Source organism: Ascaphus truei, chromosome 2 (assembly GCF_040206685.1).
Source record: "Ascaphus truei isolate aAscTru1 chromosome 2, aAscTru1.hap1, whole genome shotgun sequence".
Classification (NCBI taxonomy): domain Eukaryota; kingdom Metazoa; phylum Chordata; class Amphibia; order Anura; family Ascaphidae; genus Ascaphus; species Ascaphus truei.
In genome coordinates, this window is record NC_134484.1 from 270,854,840 (window position 1) to 270,878,544 (window position 23,705).

At 41.5% G+C, this 23,705-nt stretch overlaps 1 protein-coding gene across 3 annotated transcripts in view; it reads left to right on the forward strand.

The window, feature by feature from the left end:
- Positions 1-21,056, forward strand: part of ROPN1L (rhophilin associated tail protein 1 like) — a 54,625-nt gene extending 33,569 nt beyond the window's left edge. For all 3 annotated transcript variants that reach the window (XM_075586224.1, XM_075586222.1, XM_075586225.1), the window contains 2 exons: positions 4,255-4,430; positions 20,812-21,056. In XM_075586224.1, coding sequence (XP_075442339.1) covers positions 4,255-4,430; positions 20,812-20,878 — 243 coding nt within the window. In that variant the 3' untranslated portion in view covers positions 20,879-21,056. The remainder of the gene's footprint in view (positions 1-4,254; positions 4,431-20,811) is intronic.
- Positions 21,057-23,705: the final 2,649 nt, after the last annotated feature.

The following is a 23,705-nucleotide window of genomic DNA, read 5'->3' on the forward strand; positions in this document are numbered from 1 at the left end:
GAGGACAGCAGTGGTGGCGGAGGGAGAAGAGGACCATGTGAATGGGACAGGAGCGGGACAGGAGGGCGGTAGGGAGGAGTTACGCTGTAGCAGTGGCAGACACTGGAAGTCGGAGAATACTTCTGTCAGACCGCTTGTGTGTGTGTGTGTGTACACACACACACACACACACACACACACACACCTATCTAGACAAATCACCCTAAAATCTACTCGCCCCAGTCCCACCTTTTAAAAAAAGAAATGGAATAAAATTCCTAGTAAGAACTAATAACATTTGTTTTTGACATAACCGTTTATTTATTGTATTACATTTATACTTTACTACAACTAGTCCTTGTTACTGTACATAGTTCCTTACTAATCTAGTAAAAAAAGCCAGATTTAAATGAGTGTGGGAGAGGGTGGATGGGAGAGGGTGAGTTAGAGGGTGATCGGGAGGGTGGGTGGGCGGGAGAGGGTGAGTTCGGGAGAGGGGGAGAGGGGGAGTTCAGGAGAGGGTGAGTGGGTGGGTGGGTGGGCGGTAGAGGGTGAGTCGGGCGAGGGTGAGTGGGTGGGTGGGTGGGTGACTGGGTACTTGTGGTGACACACTAATATACACACACACACACACACACACACACACACATATACACACACACATATATATACACATATATACACACACACACACACACACATATATATACACATATATACACACACACACATATATATACACATATATACACACACACACATATACACACACACACATATATATACACATACTGCACCGACACACTTTATTCGAGCAAATACCCAGTATGTACCTGGCAGATACCTGGAATGCGCCGCTCCTCACCTCTGACAAGCCCCGTTGCATTTGCCTTCCCAGCCTGGGTTCATGCCTGGCTGACGGGCGGCAAATCTGTTAAATGATAATGATTAGGATTTAATAGGCTGCAATGCTTCGCGTGTCTACCAGATGGCATAAATTCATGAATTGTAATGCAGTATATACTGTATATATATACTGTGCAGTATTGCAGCCAGCGGGAATAAAATGCTTCAATCCCTGCATGGAAAATACCTCAATGCACTCGGGCAGAAAACAGTCACAAACCTCAATACACCCGGGTATACCCGAATTCGTGGGACTAGCCGAGCTCGAATAAAGTGTGTCGCCAGTGTATGGCATTGTGTACAGTATAGCTACTCCATATTGGACTACAGTATGCAGTTAGTACTGTCAAATAGTCTATACTGGAACTACTGTATAATGTAACTACTGTTAAATACTTTGCAATCAGGTGGCTACTGCTGCTCTCTCAGGAAAGAAAAAAATTGTGCAGTTAGGTGCATATTATGGCATTGTGTACTGTATAGCTACTCCATATTGGACTACAGTATGCAGTTAGTACTGTCAAACTAGTCTATACTGGATATATATATATATATACACACACACACATATATATACACACACACACACACACACACATATATACACACACACACACACACACACATATATATACACACACACATATATATACACATATATACACACACACACACACACACATATATATACACACACACACACATACACACACACACACATATATACACAAACACACACATTTATATACACACACACACATATACACACACACACATATACACACACACACACAATCACCACGTTGCTGCCACCACTGCTCCGGGACACAACCCCCCTGCATCTCCCGCGCGCGCGGGCAGGGAGGCAGGCACAGGGATCGGGCAGAAGGGAGACACATCTCCCGCTCCCCCCTCCCTTCCCCACCCCCCACGGGGGCAGCGCAACCCCCCTGCATCTCCCGTGCGGGCAGGGAGGCAGGCACAGGGATCGGGCAGAAGGGAGACACATCTCCCGCTCCCCCCCTCCCTTTCCCACCCCCCACGGGGGCAGCGTAACCCCCCTGCATCTCCCGTGCAGGCAGGGAGGCAGGCACAGGGATCGGGCAGAAGGGAGACACATCTCCCGCTCCCCCCTCCCTTCCCCACCCCCACAAGGCAGCGCAACCCCCCTGCATCTCCCGCGCGCGCGGGCAGGGAGGCATGCACAGGGATCGGAGCAGGACACATCTCCCGCTCCCCCCTCCCTTCCCCACCCCCCACAAGGCAGCGCAACCCCCCTGCATCTCCCGTGCGGGCAGGGAGGCAGGCACAGGGATCGGAGCAGGACACATCTCCCGCTCCCCCCTCCCTTCCCCACCCCCACGGGGGCAGCGCAACCCCCCTGCATCTCCCGCGCGCGCGGGCAGGGAGGCAGGCACAGGGATCTCAGCAGAAGGGAGACACATCTCCCGCTCCCCCCTCCCCACTGGCGGCACAAGCCCCCTCCATCTCGCGCAGGCTGACAGCCACAGGGATCAGGCAGAAGGGGGCACCACACAGCGGCAGATCGGGAGCGAGCACACGTCACAGGGAGACTCATGAATATTCATGAGTCTTCCACTGACTGCCGGAGGCAAATTATAAACAAATGCCAGCTTTTAATATGTCACAAAAATTTCGCCGATCAATACATGGAGAACGGATTGACTGACAGCTATACAGTTCTTTAGGTAAATAGAGATTGCACACATGAAGCTATTCAAGTAAAAAAATAAATTAAAAAAAAAAAAAAAAAAAAGACTGAACTGCAGCTTTAATTGTGCATCTGTGTATTTGCTGAGTTTCCTGATTTATTTATTTTTGCTGGTAATGCAATTGGTTAAACTAATCTGCAAGAATGTCTATTGTGCAACTATACATTTTCTGTTTAAAATATGTACCTTGTCCTATCTCCCCTCTTTTTTTCTTTCTGTACCCTTTCTCCCTCTTTTTTCTTTTTCTTTTTAACTCTATATCTGTATTCAAAACGGTCAGAACTTTCAATAAAAAAACAGTATTAAAAAAAAAATGGTGCCAGGAATTGAATTGTATTACAAATTCCCAAAACCAAACAGAAGGACAATATAAAAAAATCATTAATATTTCATATTTGTTTAAGAGCGAATTATGGTTGGAAAACAAGGCTGTAACTCAATATAAACCATAATACTAAATTAATATTGGAGCAGCATTGCAAGTGAAAAATGAAAAATTGATGGCTTGCATACAACACATTTTCTCTAGCGGATATTGTATTGATCAAGTTTCCTGTGTCTTCAGTAATAGTTCACTAGCAGCTCTGTCTTTTTACCATTTACCTGGCAGACACCTTCTCTTTCTTTCAAACCATCAGAATAGCACGTACATTTTACTCATGTAATATTTGGCTATATTTATCATGGTGGCCTCAAAAGATCATGTATAACTTTCCTGAACAATGATGGCTTAATTAATAAAAAGGTATCAGGACCTGAAAAGAAACCAGCATGCTGCATGAACAATTCAGCTACTGAGACTCCAAACTCTTTTGCAAAGTCAAATGCTTCATCAAGGTTAGGAACAGGAATGTCACCAAATTATCTGATCTAAATTGTCAAAAATAATTTTCGAGACTGCTCATGATGAAACTGATTTCCAGAGGTGCACCATGAAGTCCCATGGTATCTGAGAGCTGTCATCCTTCTATTTAGCTGTTGAAATAGAAGTTTACAGTTTGTCAGCAGGAGACAAGCCATACTTGATAACCAGAAATGAATTTTGAAAACCATTCATATGTTCTGCAAGAGATGTGTGCTGGAATACAATCAGAGTACATAAAAGGTAATTTCTAGTTTAATTCGGATGGTGGCCACAATAGAATTTGTAAGGGCCTTTGTCCATTCCCAATCCCCTTATCCACTACCTCCCCCCACCGATACATCCACCCACAGGGTCACAGCTCCTCTCTGCTGCAGGACTGGAGGCTTCCCCAAGGTAACATTCTTAGATGGGGCAGGAGGACAGTGACCTGCCAAAAAATGTGTGTCCATTTATTGGTACGCCTCAAAAAAAGGTTGCCCACCCCCAGTTTAACTGATCCCTTTAAAGTGTCTCAAGACTGTATAAGTCATGTTCTAGTATCATTACTATACCTCTGTGTGATACAAAAACATGCATTGTATGCAAAGGAGGTACCTTTTACTGGCTAACTGTTACAAAAATATCATGGTTATTTAGAATCACTGAGGTTAATTTTCCCTCCTTTCGGTCCTTGGACATTGACAACCATGAGCTTATGCAATGATCACTACTGTATGTGATTATATCGTGTCTTATAATGTGCTCTGTTTGTCCCTTTGTTCATATGTACAGAATATATCTAGCGCTCTGAAGCATGCCTGTGAAATACTCACAGAGGATCCAGAAGGGGGTGCTGCTCGCATTCCATTTGAGACCTTCACCTTCCTGTACAAATATCTGTCACAGATTGATGGAGATATTCCAGAAACACAAATAGAGGGTGCTCTCGGTGCTCTTCAGGCAGAGGTGTAAGTACAATGAGATCTGTTTGTGTTGATAAAGTAAACACCTAGGTAAACAATGAGAGCAGAGCATTCTTTTCTAATGAAATGCTACAGATGGACGTCTTGTCAGTTTCTCATATGATCTACGATATGTGTGTATATGTATATGTATACATATATAGTGCTTGACAAATCACACAAAAATCTACTCACCGAACGAAAAAATCTACTCGCCCCCTAACCCCGCACCCACTTTTAACAAATGGAATAAATTCCCTTTACCAATCAGGGCTAGTGTTGGGCTCTCCTATGCCATCATGTGTCGGTTAGAGAGTATGGCAAGCAATGCATTTTGACTTTTGACATAGCAAGCAGGGAATGGCTTGCAAATGGGGGACAAAAACATCTGGGACAGGGCAAACACAGTAATGCATACAGTAGCAAATAAGTTTAACCCCTTTCTCCCCCCATCACAGTGACTAGTCTATGACTGACCTTGGGTGGGTGGGTGGGTGGGTGGGTGACTGACCGTGGGTATGTAACAGACCTTGACCGGGTCATTGACTGACCTTGACCGGGTGGGTGCTGCTTTTCTGCGCAGGGTGCTGCTTTCCTGTTCGCTGCCCGCAACGCTGGGAGCAGGGAGTGGGCCCCCAGGCAGCATTTGTGGCGCTTCCTCCCCTGCCCCCCATCCCCGTGGCTGCTGCCTGGGGCGGGAGGTAGGCGCGGGGGGAACAAGGTTGGCGTGCGCTCGCCATGGCGCGCCCCCTTCCGGCCCACGTTCCCATTGGGTGCCCATGCGGACGGAGAGACAGGACCGGTGGGGAGCGAAGAAAAGGTCTGACGATTGGCGGGCGATTGGGAGGGGGGGCCGCCCGCCGAACCCCACTCATACTCATCCCACCCCTGCAGGCCGGACACCCTGCGCATGTGCGCCAAGACCTCTGTGCATGTGCACCAGGATCTCCGGCTGGAGTATTCTTATGCGCCAAGCCTGAGGACCCGATCGCGCCGCCATACCCCGCTGCCGCAGCAGCATCTCACAAGCGGGTAAAATCCAGTCGCCAGTGGCGACCGGATTTGTCGAACACTGTATGTATGCAAGTATATATACAGTGGTAACACACAATATTTCACACCGCTCACTATTGAATGAAAAATACTAAGTATTTATAATTTTCAAGTGTTGAATAACACAAATGAGTGCTACCTATGTACAGAGGTTAATAATCCACCTGCCCCTGACGAATCTCCGCCTGGAGAGAAACGCGTAGGGCGTGGGCACTGTGGCGTGGTGACGTCACGTCACGTTGAGCAGCTGATCCCAAACAACTGAGAGCTAGCAGGAGCGTCTTGACAGTACTGTGTACCGTGTAGGAGCCGGGTGAAGTGACGACACAGCTAAGTATTACACACAATCTCTGACACTAGCTACAAGGACTCCCAGTAACTGTTGACAGCGATGTTGGAGCTGTGTTGCTTGAAAGCAAGCAACATTTATATGATAGTTTAGCGACGAGGGAATCCCTTACCAACTTGGCGATTTAGCCAGTATCACTGATTGCTCTGATACATTTCCAATGTTGTATTTGCATCAATTCACTCAGACGGCCACTAGTTATAGGGACTCCCAGTACCTGTTGAGAGCGATGTTGGAGCTCTGCTACTTGCATGCAAGCAGCGTTTATATGTTAGACTAGCTGTAGGGAATTCCCATCACAATTGTGCATTTCATCCGTGTACACCATCCCTGCTCCCACGGTTTGCTTTAATTGTAGCAATACACAGTATTATATATATCATGTTTATGTCGACGCTCTAGTTGTTTCTAATTGTGACCACACTTTGCAAGTCAGGTCATAACTTGTGATTCATTATATCAGGCAGGAGGTTTACTTAGTGATTATCGCTATATAGTTTGACACCTAGCTATCATTGTGCCATTTACTAGCGCTGTTGCTTGGGATCATTAACATCAGCTCAACGTGTTTTAATAACATTTTATTATTATTTTTATTTTTCACTTACCTTGGTTTTTTCACTTAAGCTATGTTAGAAAATTAAAAATGTTTATTGTGATGTGCACCCTAAATGTACTTCTGTGAATGTTCTTGTGACTATATCACGTGATCATTCAACTGTTAAAACTATATACAGTGGTGTGAAAAAGAAAGTACACCCTCTTTGAATTCTATGGTTTTACATATCGGGACATAATAACAATCATCTGTTCCTTAGCAGGTCTTAAAATTAGGTAAATACAACCTCAGATGAACAACAACACATGACATATTACACCATGTCATGATTTATTTAACAAAAATAAAGCCAAAATGGAGAAGCCATGTGTGAAAAACTAAGTATACCTTATGATTCAATAGCTTGTAGAACCACCTTTAGCAGCAATAACTTGAAGTAATTGTTGCTCATTATTTTAATGATATTGTAGGAGATGTGTGCAGAGGTTTTTGGCACAGTAGACGGTTTTAAGGGGAAATCAAAAATATACTTTTATTAGCCAGTGGGTTTAAACAACAAAAACACATCTTCTGTTTCAGCAAAACCAGGTTAAAGGAAAACAAACAAAACAGGGCTAACTCCCATAGGTAGAACTGACTAGACCATACCACACCCTATCTATGGGTTTGGGGGGCTAGGCCCCTTACCAACAACAATCAGAGAAACAGTCCTTCAAGCCATGGCTTCCTTCAGTCTGGCTACGAAGGGAAGGGAAAAAAAAGAGTCCCATTACAGGCTTCCACAGCGGTCCAGTATTTTCTGGGTCAGAAAGAAACAGTCCCTACATGATCTCTTCAGCAGTTCAATATGTCTCCCTGAACTAGATATCTCTTTGCACTGAGAGCTTTAGGTTTTTTAAAGGACTAATGAGATAGCTGAACAGGTTAATTAGGACAGCTCTGAATTAACCCTTGGAGTGCTGGGCTCAAGCTCTCCACACAGGTTTTCCTGTAAAGCTATCTAGACAGGGAAGGATACCCTGTTACAGATGTAAAATAGGATATACTCCACTCCATGCAGATTCAAATTATTGCTCGGTGCATCTGGTAAAAAGCTGGACAAGTTGATTCAGGACGGAGTTTCAAGCTACACAACACAGAGTTAAACAAAACTTTAAACAAAACTTTAAACAAAACAGTTCTATTGACTAGGGATATATGTTAACCCAAGCAGACGTTTATAAACATAAGCAAAACAACAACACCAGCATTGACCCAACTCCTGAGCAGCCAAAGTTACAATTTGTACAAATATTGTAAATTAAGACTCTATACAGCCTAGAAAGGTTTTTTTTATTTTTTGTTTTTGTTTTTTTAGTGCCCTTGACACAGAGCCTTGCATTTGTTCACCACTTCCTGTAAATTCAATCCATCTGTTGATTAATTCTTGTATACCTCCCATCTAAACATAGCTATTGATATATACTTTTGTGTTGTCAGTTGGGAAATGGAGGGGGAGCTGGATCTAATCTAACAGTCCATAATACACTTTTATTGATGGATGAAGAATGAGATCTATCAAGGCTTGGTTTAGGTTTGGACGAGTAGTGCAGGGGGGCATGACCCCAAACAAATAAGGCATATAATCTGTATTTATCTTCCTGTTCAACAGCCTGCTCAGTAGTTGGGTGATTTTATTACAGAAATATCTGATCTTGCCATATTCCCATATACATGTATGCAAAAAATTGTCATCAACGCATCCACATTTTGGACAGTTGCTAGAGATATCTTGTCTACATTTTATTAATTGTGCCGGGCTAATATAGGCTCTGTTTGGAATCTTAAATTGTATTTCATGCAGATGCACTGCTGGAGTTGCTCTCCGCCTATTAAAAGACTGCAGAATCACAGGGAGATAAGGTGACTTGCCCAAGGTCACAAGGAGTTGACACCAGGAATTGAACCAGGCTGCCCAAACTCTCAACGCCAGTCAGTGTCTTTTCTCACTGAGCCACTCCTTCTCCCTGATTCAGATCCCCTAAATTTATGAGAGGTTTATGTTGAATTTTAAATTTAAATAATGGATCTGGTTTAAAAAAAGAGTTTATACCTCCACATTCAAAAACCTTATTTTCTGATAATAGAAAATATATAGTGTTTAAATTGCATATATGCCAAAAATATGCCTGCAGGAATATTTAAATCTATCTGTGCTTCCTGAAAGGAAAGCACTGATCAACTCTCTATACCAGCGGTGCACAAAAGTGGGGGGCACACTCCCCAGGGGGGGCGCGAGACTCGCTGCAGGGGGCGCGGGGCTTACAGTGCCTGACTAACAGAGCAGGTATTGGGTCAGTGCCGTTTACCCTAGTTACACCTATGAACTGTGTGAAAGATCAGTATAAGTTTAAAGGTATACTTTAGATGTGAGGGTCACAGGCATACCACACATTGAGCTGTGCCTGCTGTTTCTACCAGTGTAGCTAATGTATGTATTAGTGCTATACATTTGCCATAACTCTTCTGGCTGGGGAATACATTAACCCCTACATACCCAGTTTCAAATACACCTAGGATTAACCATCTATCCAGGTGACTGGGTTTGATTACTTTACCCTGATTTTACCATTTACATCTTATAACAACGGGCTCTACTTCTTGTAGTACCTATCTAGTAATATTTGGAGTCTCAGTGCCAAGATTATTGTTCATGGCTACTGGCAGACCAAGCTAGGGTCTATTTTTGTGACCGCTGTGTTTATTATGTATTCAGGATATGTGCACGGATACTTACCTTAACAGTTGAGTTTTACACCTCTGGTTACTCTTACAGGTGTTTCATTATAGCCACCTGTTTTGATTGCAGGACACTCCTGTTGAGTGTTCCTGTCATCTTTATCGTTGATCCAGAACCTGGCATTACATGTTCAGAATTTAGGATCCTAGCATTTAATACTCTTTTTAATCCCCAATATTTTAATAGTGGTTTATTAAAGTTGTTTTAATTTTTTCATATCTCACCTATTAGATGTATCTGAGTGCCCAAAACTAGGTTTCTTTTCTCTGTTTGTTGTTCATAATACTTACCTAGGGAGCACCTACATCACTATTGCATTACATTAATTGACAGCTGCGGGGGTCCCCTATTTAGTACCTACTTTCCTACTAATAGACAAATAGAAAAAGGAATCCCTCTAGAATGCACTCTGTGTCAATGTAGAATGAGTGAAAATAAAAATACTTTAATTACGAATAATCTAAAAATATTTACAGATTGGTAGGATAGGGTCTATGGCCAATCGGTGAGCTATATCCACAAACATAAAATGAACACAGGATAACTGTAAGTCCCTATTATATTCACTTGGAATAAAGGAGTAGAGCTTATATCCAGAGTTGATTGAAATAGTAAGACTGCAATCTCATAGCTGAAGTTAATATTCAGTGCCTAGTCTTACAACCATAGTAATTGACTTAAATTCAGAAAAAAAATTACATCAAAGGTCTTATCATCTGGCCATCTAACGGGTTAAAATCCGCCTGGTTTTAATTGTTTTGGTTGCCTAGGATACAGATTTTACTTAAATATGCCCCCCTGTCCTATAGGACGTTACCACCGTTGACAAAGCGCAATAGCGAAACGTCAGGTGGAAAGTGGAGCTTACTGACATCACGATGCTCCCGGTATGCTGTAGGGGAGGAGCGGCAGAGAGAACAGGTCGCAATATTCGGCTTTAACCAGCGATATCAGCGGAAAGGTTTGGCGATTCTGCCACACATGGTTGATTACTACCTCAGTCCGTTACTACTATGAGGCAAGAATTCTAGACGGACCCCCTTTAGTACCTATAAACCTTGAAATACAACTTGATGTACCCCTAGGTATTATTCAAATACTATTTAAGCATTCTACTAGCATTATATTATGACTTTATTAACAAGCTGTTAATTTGCTGTATTCACTATGTGTACTGACGGGTCACCTGCCGAACCCCTGACTAAAAACAAAATCGGGTGCATGTGTTATATGGGTAGTCTATAACAGGTGATTTATAGTCTTTCTGAAACATCTAGGTTGGGTGTTATTGTTACACCCCTGTTACAATTGTATTCAATTAGCTACTACTAGGTTGAACGATTTTGTTACACTCTTGTTACAACTGTATCTACTTTAGATGAGCTAACATTATGAGTCTATAACTGGATACAGAGAGTGATCCGTGTCTAGGCATTTAACACACTTAGTGTGCCTACAACTAATCTCAGTTAGTAGCTAGTAGTTTTAATCATCTGACCCACTCTAAACATATAATACTACCTTATCGGCACCTAATATATGTGATTGTTCTGCTAAGAGCATGTGATGTATTACTATTAAGTATGTGATTTATTACTATTAAGCATTCACATTCCCTGTTCATTTGACACAGGTTTCTAAGTTTGTTTTCCCAGTCCACAGTATTTTATTTTGGATTAAGAGTTAACCTGCTATTAAATAAGACTAATAGGTCTAATGAGAGTTGTAATGGTATTATAACTAGTAACTAAGTATATTGATTAAAAAGGTTTATCATGATAAGAACCTTTATGTAATTTTTTTTACTGAATTTAGGTCAATTACTATGGTTGTAAGACTAGGCACTGAATATTAACTTCAGTTACGAGATTGCAGTTTTACTATTTCAATCAACTCTGGATATAAGATCTACTCCTTTATTCCAAGTGGATGTAATAGGGATTTACCTTTAGCCTGTGTTCATTTTATGTTTATATTTGTGTATATAGCTCACCGATTGGCCATTGACCCTATCCTACCAATCTGTAAATATTTTTAGATTATTAGTAATTAAAGTATTTTAATTTTCACTCATTCTACATTGACTCACAGAGATGGTAAATGGACTTTTAATCTTTCAGCCAGAATATTTGCATATAATTTATAGTCAATATTTAGTAACGAAATTGGTCTATATAAGGCCACATCATCTGGGCTTCTGCCCACCTTATGAATTACTTTGATATCTGCCTGCGTAAAGCTACTAGGGCATTCTGCCCCATAGCTTTTAGACATAAATATTGCTGAAAAATATTGTAAAGCAGCTGAAATAGAGCTGAAAACAAAATCAATCAAAAAAAATTCAATAAACATTTGTAAAATCTGGAATTTTATTTTTGTCGTATACATTCAGAATACCGTACTCAATTTCTTGGTATTTACAGAAGAAATCACTGAAGGAGAGATTTTATTTTTTTCAACTAACACGGTGAATGAACAAACATAATGGGAGGATTAGTTGGCAAAAGATATTATGATTGATTAGTGTTAGATGATCACATTCTCAAAGTGAAGCTAGAAGTGCAACTGCCCAAAATGTTAGAAAGCATACAATGACCGAACCTGCTCATGCTGTAGTTCATTAAATAGCCCTTCACTTTTGCTTTTAGCATGCTTATACTAAATTTTTCGGAACCCCCAACCCCCCTCTCCCTTGCCTTTGCCTTGGGGAATTTAGTCTGAAAACATCCCTGTTATCCATTTTGACAAATATAGAAAAGGGCCTTAAAACTGAAGGGCAGGCTTGTAATAATTTACATAAACAGATCACTTATTTATCAAACCGTAATATTTATTTCCTGTGTCATAACGGATACAACATTGTGATGAATAAAAAATGAAATGACAATAGAAATATTAGAATTTGGGGTTCATTAATGTTTCCATAACATGTGCAATTTATGTGTTACTGTTAAATAAAACCTCTAGTAAGCAAGGTTATATTCACAATATGTGACTTTTTACTCGCCAGCCCTTTAATCCTCTGTACCCAATTTTCCAACTCTCTGTCCATGAAATGTCTGTGAATTGACTGTATAGCCCTGTTCTTTTAATGTAACCATGTATTGTTATAACTCTGTGCCCAGAATATTCTTGAAAACGAGAGGTGACTCAATGTATTACTTCCTGGTAAAACATTTTTTTATAAATAAATAAATACATTTTAAGGGGTTTATCTGTTCAACAACAGTGAATTATGTTTTTCTACAGAAGAAATACATGACATTTAAATGCATTGAGAGAATCACTTTAAATCTGGGACTGTCTATCATTAAAAACGAAGAACATAACAGTTGTTTTTTCATGAGAAGGATAATTGCATTTTAGAACAAGTCAGTTGTGATTCTTTTTGTGTTTAGAAATGGGTCAGTTGCCCATTTTAATAAATTTCAAAGAAGATGCAGAGAGATTAATAGGATTGTAGCTAAGCGTGTCCTTCTAATATGCTTATTTTCCCAGGAGATCTTAAAAAAAACAAAAAAAACTTTCGTAATAGTGTGCTTTTGATTACATTTTATACAATAGAATGCGAAGTTACTGTAAGAATTTGTAGACTATATGACTGTCTACTGTATAAAAACTATACATACTGTATACTGCACATATATAAGCCCATATATAAGCAATCCTAGGTATGATACTTTTCTAAAATAGAAAATTGTTTTGGTTAATGATTTAAAATCAGAGACAGAACATAAAACACAGACAGAGCTCAGTTTTTAGCACATCCAGTGAAACTCATACACGGTAGAGTGCCTAAATATATATGTATAAATATCAAGTAAAATGGTCTTTTAGTTTAAAATTTTTGGCCAAAATTGTTGTAAGCCCCTGAGCCAACTGCACGGCAGACCACAATTCAGGGGCCCCTAACGCTAATATAAATTCTTAATAACCTGTGTAGTAACAGGAAGAATGATTTATAGTAAATCTGTCAATATTAGTTGCAAAGTTCTAAGTCTGTCTGAAGCTTTTATTAACCTGTACATTACCAGGAAAAGCACTCTGTATTAGAGTTGTCACAACCATACTGCAAGCCAGTAAGTTCCCCTGAGTGGAAGATGCTATGGAGTGTGCCCTTAACCATTTAAATGTGGGAGGGGGTGAGCTACAATTAGGTAGGAGGTTGCCACCCTCCAATCAGCCAAGACTAGCTGAACAACAATTGTAAAACATACTGGACACCTAACAAGCTCCTATTGAACCCCCAAAATAACCACAACATATATATAAGCATATGAGTGTCACAGAGGAGTGCTACTGAGCATGGCAATATATATTTAAAATCAGAGACAGAACATAAAACACAGACAGAGCTCAGTTTTTAGCACATCCAGTGAAACTCATACACGGTACAGTGCCTAAAAATATGCCTAAATATGCCTAAAAAGTTGTTCAGCTAGTCTTGGCTGATTGGAGGGTGGCAACCTCCTACCTAATTGTAGCTCACCCCCTCCCACATTTAAATGGTTAAGGGCTCACTCCATAGCATCTTCCACTCAGGGGAACTTTGCTGGCTTGCAGTATGGTTGTGACAACTCTAATACAGAGTGCTTTTCCTGGTAATGTACAGGTTATTAAAAGCTTCAAACTTCAGACTTAGAACTTTGCAACTAATATTGACAGATTTACTATAAATCATTCTTCCTGTTACTACACAGGTTATTAAGAATTTATATTAGCGTTAGGGACCCCTGAATTGTGGTCTGCCGTGCAGTTGGCTCAGGGGCTTACAACAATTTTCGCCAAAAATGTTAAACTAAAAGACCATTTTACTTGATATTTATACATATATATTTAGGCACTGCACCGTGTATGAGTTTCACTGGATGTGCTAAAAACTGAGCTCTGTCTGTGTTTTATGTTCTGTCTCTGATTTTAAATATATATTGCCATGCTCAGTAGCACTCCTCTGTGACACTCATATGCTTATATACAGTGTTCGACAAACCTATACATTTGCATGCCCCGGGCGAGTGGATTTAACATCGTGGCGAGCTCCTGTTGGCCCAAGCAGCACACGTGTGGTACTAGGTGGCGAGTAGATTTTTTTGTTCGGCGAGTAGATTTTTTGGTGATTTGTCGACCACTGCTTATATATATGTTGTGGTTATTTTGGGGGTTCAATAGGAGCTTGTTTGGTTAATGATCCCTACAATTATATTGTGAAAATCTGTGGAACCCCAACTCTCTAATAGCGCGTCAGACATCTGATGCATTGTTAGGCTGCGCTTATAGTGGGGGCGATGCGACGTCTCTTCAAAACAACTGTATTGATACCGTCGTGTGCACTTATAGGGGAAACGACCAAAATCCTTGTAGTCACTAGAATTTGATTTTGCAGAGACGGTCTCCCCATGTGACTTCCTTTAAGCCAATCACACAGCCCCTCTGCCTTCCCCCTTTCTGACGCCACTCCCCTTGTAGCCAGCAATGTCTCCAAACCTGATTACAACTTTCGCGACGGGTGACATCATTGGCAGTATAAGCGCAGCCTAAGGAACTGCAACCTTTCTAATAGTGTGTCTGAGATCAGAGGCATTGTTCGGAACCCCAACCCTCTCTAATATCGTGTCTGAGATCAGATATATTCTAAGGAACCCCAACCCTCTTTACTAGCACATCTCAGATCAAATACATTGTAAATTCTTCTGAACTTGGTACAATTTTCAAATTACCTGAAAACTGCAGGAACCCCTATAGCAGGCCTGCACCGCATGCGGCCCGCCTGGACTCTGTGCGGCCCGCGATGACTCCCTGACTCCCCCCCCCCCCGAGCCAGCTCTGTAGACACAGGAGGGAAGGAGCGCCAGCATTGTGACACGCTCCCCCCGCACCCGCTCTGCTGAAATAAATGGGAAGGAGTGCCAGAATTGTGAGTGGGGAAGGAGCGCTAGCATTGCGACGCGCCCCCCCCCCCCCAACACGCTCTGCCGATACATAAGGAGTGGCAGCAGTTTGACGCGACACCCCCCCCCCCCACCACCACGCTCTTGCAGTGTGACCCAGAACTTCTGGGGTCTGCTGCTAGAGCCCGCTTCTTGCCGCTAACGCTAACACCTCCTGGGGCCAGCTTCCACCGCCGTGATCAGGTGCGGGGGCGGGGGGGGAGATGATGAGGGGTGCGGGTGGGTGATGTGAGGGGCGGGTGGGAGATGATGAGGGGTGCGGGTGGGTGATGTAAGGTGCGGGGGGGGAGATGATGGGTGTGGGTGGGTGATGTGAGGTGCAGGGAGGGGAGAGGCTGATGTGAGGTGCAAGGGGGAGAGGGTGATGGGAGGTGCAGGGGGGGAGAAGGTGATGTGAGGTGCAGGGGGGGAGAAGGTGATGTGAGGTGCAGGGGGGGAGAAGGTGATGTGAGGTGCAGGGGGGGAAGGTGATGTGAGGTGCAGGGGGGGAGAAGATGATGTGAGGTGCAGGGGGGAGAAGGTGATGTGAGGTGCAGGGGGGGAGAAGGTGATGTGAGGTGCAGGGGGGAGAGGGTGATGTGAGAGGGAGAGATGGGGGTGTGAGAGAGAGAGGGGGAGTCTCGCAAAATACGCCAACACTGGGGAGAGGGGGGCAATTGAAACTGTCGTCCTGGGCCCCAGGAAAGCAATATATGGCACCATCTGGTATGACCATCCACATATCTCCCCCAGCACCTCTCATCATCATATATCTCCCTCAGCGCCCCTCATCATCACCCTCATATATCTGGGATGGAGGGGGGGGGGGTGATATGATGATGATGATGAGGAGGAGGATGATGATGATGGGTGCTGGGGGAAATATGAGGATGATGATGATTTTACCCGTGCGGCCCGAATCTGTTTTCCTTGGAGAAGTTCGGCCCTTCTCACTTTAGAAGTTGTGCAGGCCTGCCCTATAGGGGTGCCCAAGGGTTTCTAGGAACCCTGGTTGAAAAACACTAGCCTACTGTAAGCTCTTCTGTGAGAGAACAAAGTGCAACAAAGTGCAAAAAGGTCGGCGCAGTGATAAAGGGTATAAAATAGTGCCGTCAATTAGTGAATATATATTATAAAAATATGTCATGATCCTGACGAAGCTACACGCCTAGTGAAACGCGTAGAGTCGCCCACGTGACATCATCAGAGGTCTCCATACTGTTCCCCCTTGGATGTTGCGCTGAGCTGTTTCACAGACGGGAGAACTTGCGCAAAAGACCCCCATACCATCAGTACATCTACCTGCAGCTTCACAGACGATTGATTCGGGCAGTGCTGAGCTGAGACGGAGAGGTCTGTGACGGAGGCAGCGGGGAGTAACCTTATCTGATGACATCAGCATATTATGTGTCTTTATTCTTATGACACTGTGTAAGTGTTCATTTTTAATTGCTTCTATAAAATTATTTCTTATACTGGATTACGCTATGGATGTTCCTTCTCTCTTTACCCTGACTGGTGAATTTCCCTGAGTGACACCGTATGCTATCATATCTGACTGAAGTTCCTGCATTTCACACACCAGTCAAGCTTATTGCCACTGATCTCTGAAACGCCTTATTTAGATTGATACCACCATATTGAACTTGCGCTCCCCCACACCTTGAGGAAATAAGCCCTTCTGTGCCTGAGAGGCCTGCAACACATTGCTCTGCAATTCATTTCTGGTCCTCGTGCTTAAGTGGTTAAACAGGGATATTTAACTTTTCGGTTGATGATGGTCCACCAAATATATTTTTCTCTTTCATTTACAAAAACAGTTAAGGCAAGAAGTGCATGAATGGAGAAGCAACACTTTGCAACGTGGGATCAGAGACTTGCTTTTCATTGACTGTACTGAGTAAAGCAGTTTCAAAAATACAAAAGATAGCCACAACTGAAAATAGTTAATAAATATTTAGACTGCCCTAAAAGTTCAACAGTTGATATGCGTCCAACCTTTGATGAAAATGATTTGGCAGCTGGAAATTGCATGCTCATGCTGCATGTGTGAACATACATGTTAAAGATGAGAGGTTCAGCTTACCGTAGGAAAACATTGTACCTGTTGAGAAACCTCTGGAGTGAAAAAGCATCGAGTAAACAAAGCTAAATATTAACAAGGCGACTAAAAGAAAGGAGAAAAAAAACCAGGACATTTATTTTAATTAAATTATCTTTTAACATACGAACCTCCTAAAGAAAATGAATTTCCTACGCGGCTTAACTGTTTCGATGCCAGATGGTCGTGCCACCTACATGGCCATGGGCCCTCCGTTACTTCTGCATCACGTGACTGCTCTTTGAAGCAATCACGTGATGATGTTTCTGTACGTAACAGGGAGGGGCGTGCCTGTGTCTTTGGGTTGGTACGCAATGGAGTGCCGATTTGTGTTCAGTCTGTAAAAAAACTTGCAGAGGCCAATGACGTGGAGTGTGCGACATAAGGGCCACTGGGGTGCCACATTTCTTGAGGTACACCGTATGTCATTAGTGCACTGAAGGGGAGAACAAAAGAATGGGGTTGCACCGCCACGAGGTAGGAACAGCGCTGGACACAGATCCGTAATTCAAAAAAGACTTAGTAAGCACAAAAGTACATAAAAGGGGCACTCCAAGACAATCCAAACAGGCAATTTATTTAGTTATTTTTTAACATGGGATTGAACCAAGGGGGTCTCTGAAGATTAACACCATTAATTTCAGCTCCAGGGAATTTCCACTTCTGGAGATACAGTCCTCTGAAGGGGGTGCCGGTAGCCGCTCGGGTGGCAGGGATCATGTAATGGCAGCTTTTCAAAGCTCCTGTGTCCTGCGCGCCAATAGGAAGCCGTAATGTAATCCGGTGCAGCTTCCTATTGGCCCAGGTGACGCTGGAGCTTTAAACTTGCAGGAGATACCAAACCCCCTTTGGAGGTAGATATCTTGGGAAATTTGGGGTCCCCGGAGCTGAAATTAATGGGGATCGGCTCCGGAGACACTCTAGGTTAATAAATAAATTGCCTGCTTGGATTGTTTCTTTAACAGGGAGCTGTACATTAAAGTACCATATGTTTGTTTGTGCTGGTCCTACTTTTCATGATGCTTTACAAAGCCTTATGGTTCACAAGACCCATAAGTGAAGCTAAATCTTTCTGACAACCAGCACAAGGCAATCTCTTGTTACTATTTTCTTTGAACTAAAGAAAAACATATTTTATTTAGCAGCCCGAGAACCTCTGCAAGGAATGAATGCATTAGTGTAATCTTGTTGTGTTTTGCATTGCTGTTATCATTTTTATGCAGACTGTACACAGATTTGTTGATAATACATATGTATGTGGACTGATAATATATACATACTTTTTGATGTAATCGTTACTGCATAAGCAAAGTACACTGTGTGCCTGGAGGTGAAAGGGAAAAAGTATGTATTTGTGTTTCCAACATTTGCCAAATGAAAATTTGCCAACAACTAATGTATCCACATTAAAATGAAATAGAGGCTTTTACACTCGCTAATAGTAATTCAAGACTCTTAACAAATTTGGAACTCATTTTGAGGGGTCATCTGAAACTACATCAAACTATTACCAGCACTGTGATTTAGAAAAGATGTCTTCATTTTGAGTTAAACCAGATAATGTGTTCTATTTTAAAACAAAATGTACTTGTTATGCATTCGGTCAAGTTGAGACGATTTGCAGTAGATGATACTGTTTAAATCGGCAGCACAACCAAATTCAGATTTGTTGTTGCAAGAGAAATTAGTTTTTATATTTTCCACTCAGAAATGTCATTTTTGAAAATTGTTTCCTAAATAACGTATTTGTTTGTTGATTGCCTATAATTCTCCTACATTTTCGGTGCTACAGAGCACTTAAAACATTTCCTGCCTTTTGCTGTAATCTTGATGTCGATAGCACTACATACTGTAAGGACAAACATAATCCAGGAAGCTGACGAAAAGCAAAATAAGATTGATTTGCACATGCACTAATAAAATCAACATAAAAAAATTATTTAAATAATCAATTTTCTTTTATTTTGAACAGAAGTGTTCAGATATTTAAAAAAAAAAATATTGTCATATTGCTAAAATAATAATAAAGCATTTCTCCTCCCCCAAAAATATTTAATAATAAACTAGGAAGGAGTAGTCTCAATGAGTCAGTCTTTGATACGGGTGAACCCAATTTCAAATGTGTTTTATCTCTGTGTGAACATGCCGCAGACACCAAGTATTAGATTGTAGTCTATAGCAGTTGCAACCTGTGTTTGTCGGGAACCCCTCGGGTGTCATTGGAAAATTTGTGGGAGTTGCCAAAACATCAGAGAATTAACTCAGCAGGGGTCCCTGCTTCTGAATAGGACCCCGGAATCTTTAATCTGATGACTACAAACTAATTTACAGCAGCCCGTGTCTCTCCCTCCAGCAGCTTGGATAACGTCATAGATGCATCTATGGCTGCGGCCATGGTGAACGCTGGAGAGGGTGCCAGCGTTCACTTGGATTCTCCCCGCTGCCTGCAGCAGGAGCGATCTGTGTCCTGAATGCAGAGGAGACGGGGAGGCGTGTCGGGGGGCGTGGCTCATTGGGGGAACCGCTCACATGACCTGGCTACCGCCCGGCCGCCGTGCATGAAAACAGATTTTTCTGTTTCCTCCTGCATCGCGAGCGCTGGCGCCTCTGCTCCCATGCACGTTGGCGCGCTCTATAGACAGCCTCATAGAGGCACATCTATGTGATCGCGCCGCGCGCACCCTCCTGCGCACCGTTGCGATTGCCATGGCCACAGCCTATGATGTCATCCAGGCTGCCAGAGAGATGGGAGGGAGACACGGGCTGCAGCTCTAGTGCAAGCTAGTGTCTGTAGCGTCAGTCAGAGGATTAATGCTGTGGGGGTCCCATTCAAAAGTAGGGACCGCAGGGGGGGTTAATCCTATAATGTTTCCGGGGCCTTGGGTTGGGGGGCTCGTGTAGTGGACATTTAAATTTAGGGGTTGCGGCTAAAAAAAGGTTGGGCATTACTGGTCAATAGGGCTGTGTGTTGTAATTGAAGGACTGGATCTTTATATATGGATAAGAAAAGCATATAAGTTGAGTTAATTATATTTTAAATGTGTATCACTAAGGAAAATGATTGATAAAAACACCAGCACTTGAAAATGTCTCTCCCCCCCCAGACATCTTATTAATCCATTCTATTTGATGCGACAATCCATAATATTTTTGTATTGATTGTTTTGGTCTCACCACCTTCATTACCCTCGTGACAAAATAACACAAAGTACTTTTGAGTGAAATCTGATCAAGCACATATGTGATTTCATTGAACTGTTAAATCAAATTGATTTACGTTGAGTGTTAAAATGAGCTGGATGTTTTTTCACTGATTTGTTAAACCGTGCCTAGATGCCAGATCAATAGTAAGATCAGCTCACTTTTGGAAAATGTATTATATCAGCAGACAATTTACTTATTGACTTGACATAACATTTTAAAGGATTTTACATAGGTGGAAAGCAGTGGGTCCGCTGAACTGAACAATGTTTATTTCAGCACCGTGGACCCTCTGGTTCCCAAAAATGTGCAAAATGAATTGTAGGGTGAACCACTGTTAATGTATTTTTGGTGACACATACCTAAAATATTGATAATGAGTTCCTGATCAGAATGTTCTGTTATCTCTCTTTTGTAGGGAAAAACAAGATGGGATGGTCCAGCCAAGAAACTTTCTGAGTTCACGGTGTCCTCCTCTTTCTTAACATGAAAAGCCCTATAAGCTGATGAGCATGTGACAAGATAATATATTGAAAAGTTGTCGCTATACTAGCAATAAGTAATACAACCAAACAAATACAAGGACAAAATATGAGAATATGAAGCTTTTCTGTGTAAGAGGGCAGTGAAATGAATACAATAAATCATTTTGATTCATAGTTATTTATTTGTTTTGGAGTTCAAACACATTATAAAAATGAATAGACATTATAGCATACTTTGTAGCACAATGTGAAAAAAATATTTGATCCTGTAAGTTTTTTTTGGTATTTATATCCAGTTTACAGTTCACAGTTTACATAATGAATGTAAATTTAACAGCAAACCTGGTGTGAACTTTACCACAGCCTCAGATCTCTCATATGGTGCTAATCCGAATTTCATATTCCCTGTCTTTGAGAGCAAATGTATACATTAGTTATAATGTCCAGTAAGGTATGAGTGATTTAGATTAGACTTGTATTTAGGGAAAGCAGACCAGTCTTATAATCATATACATTCTTACTTTTTTTCCCCATACATTGAAATAAAATAAGAGCGTATATGACTATAAGACTGGTCTGCCATTCCCCAAATACAAGCCTTATTTGAGTGTGCAATTACAGTCCCTGCATTTGAATAGGCATAGGCACCCAGCAGTGGCAATAAAATAAGGTGGGCATTCTCTTCTGCAACATAATGATGTAGTTTAGATACAATCTACTATAAAAGGAAGCATCTTAATTACTATCAAGTGTGAGAACATATTTGTTCTTACACTTGTGCTATATACCCTGGCAGATTTTTAGAATCATATTTTCAGAATTTAAAACTAAATTGACTAATATATATAGATATATATTTAATTGTGGTAAAATGGCCCTAAAAGTGCCATCTCTATTTTAATAAACATGTTTTTGCCACCTTCCGGTGTGACCAAAAAAATTACCACTAGATTTTCTTATTTTGCTGTCAAACTGTCATTTTAAACAATTCAAACTCTTGCAATATATATGTTCTGCTTCCCATATTAAAGAAGACATTCCAAGACGGCACATAGCGAGATAATATCGCACATAACCTAAATACTGAATTACAAAACATTTGTAGGTTACTCTGGTGAAACTATAGGAATGTACCCAAAACATACTATTATGGTCAACTCACATGCAAACTAAACTAGACTTCATAATTCCAAAGCCTCTTTAAATTGTCTGTTTGAAACTATTAATTTTTTTTTTTTTTAAATGTGTCCAATGTTGAAAAATGATTGTAACTAAGGTGTTATACAGGTATGGCATATATTTGCACTAAATGGAATACATAACAAGTTCCAAATAATCTCCCACATCTATGTCTAACCCATTTTGCAAACCTGGAATGATTATTGAACAGCAGCACAACTGGAGGAAATCTTGGATAATTCTATTTCCCTTTCAACTTCAGCAACACATACAGTTCGGTGGCTAACACCTTTTATAAGGAAGTCCATGGCATACGCAACTTCAGCTGGTTTAAATTAAACCCTTCAGGGTAACTTTAGCAATAAGTATTTTGAAAGCACCGTGCTGTAATATGTACAGTGTATGCAATGTAGCAGTGAGCACTGTATTATCCATGAAGGATTATGGAACCCTGGATGCTTGCACCTAAAGCATTGGGTAACCAAAATGAATATCCTTCTTACTGAATAATCTGTTTATAAGATTGAATCATACCAAACTATGTATTTTTTCCACCTTACAATGTGATGTACTTTAAATAATGTTAAACAAATGATTACATCTTAATACTCTTAAAATAACACTGCATTTTAAAATACAATGTGAATAGCTGGGTAGTCATTTTGTCCTTTTACATCCAGGATTATAAAAACAGAGATACATTTTATGTAGGGCTTATATAATGTAACTATTAACATCTTTAAGTAGGGTAGCCAGATGTCCAGTATCAAACGGGACTGTCCTGTATTTGGGCACTCTGTTCAGTTAAAAAAATTAAAGGTAATACTGGACATGTATGTGTCCGGTGTTACCTCTCTGGACATGTGTCCTGACCGGCATGGGGGGCTGCATGATTTCCCCGATAAGGGAGAGAGCAGGGGCTGTTGCTTGGGGGCTGGGCAGCTTCCCCCATCCTGATTGGCTGCATTACTCATCAGCAGCCAAGCAGGAGGAGGTGTCAGGAACCTGGGGGTGGGGCCAAGGAGAGGAGGAAACAGCATAGAGCGAAGAGAGGTGGGTTTGTCTCTTGAGTGCGTCGTACCTTTCACCATTTCACCATTGTGTCCAGTATTTTTTTGAGAAGGCAACCCTATGTTCAAGCATTTTAATTTATTGCTATTACAATTAAAAGATTTGCCTTTACAAGATTCGTCACTTTTTGTTATCGTCTAGTAGATTTTCATTTGTGATTATATTGACATGTACCTTACATTGCCTAACAGCTCTGGGCTGTACATTCTGCTTTTCTGGTTATTAAAATACAGTGACCACTTGAACTGATGCAGTGCATAAACCGGGGATTAATAAAGATTTTATAAGTTAATGTTGAATTGGAGAAAAAGAGAGGTAGACAAAGTCTATTGGTATGTAAGGCAATATGGTATACCTAGCTAGAAAACAAACTAAGGTTATGGTGACTAAGTCTTCATATACAATAGTCCTGTGCAATAGTTGTACATGTTGTTATTCTCTTACCACCATGGCACTTTAATGGAGGTCCTGGTATTTTGAGAAATTAAAATCACTAGCATAAAAACACGACAACAGAATGAGTGGAGCGCTACTATAATGTGCAGCATTGTGTGCATTGATTGACTACTTGTACCTC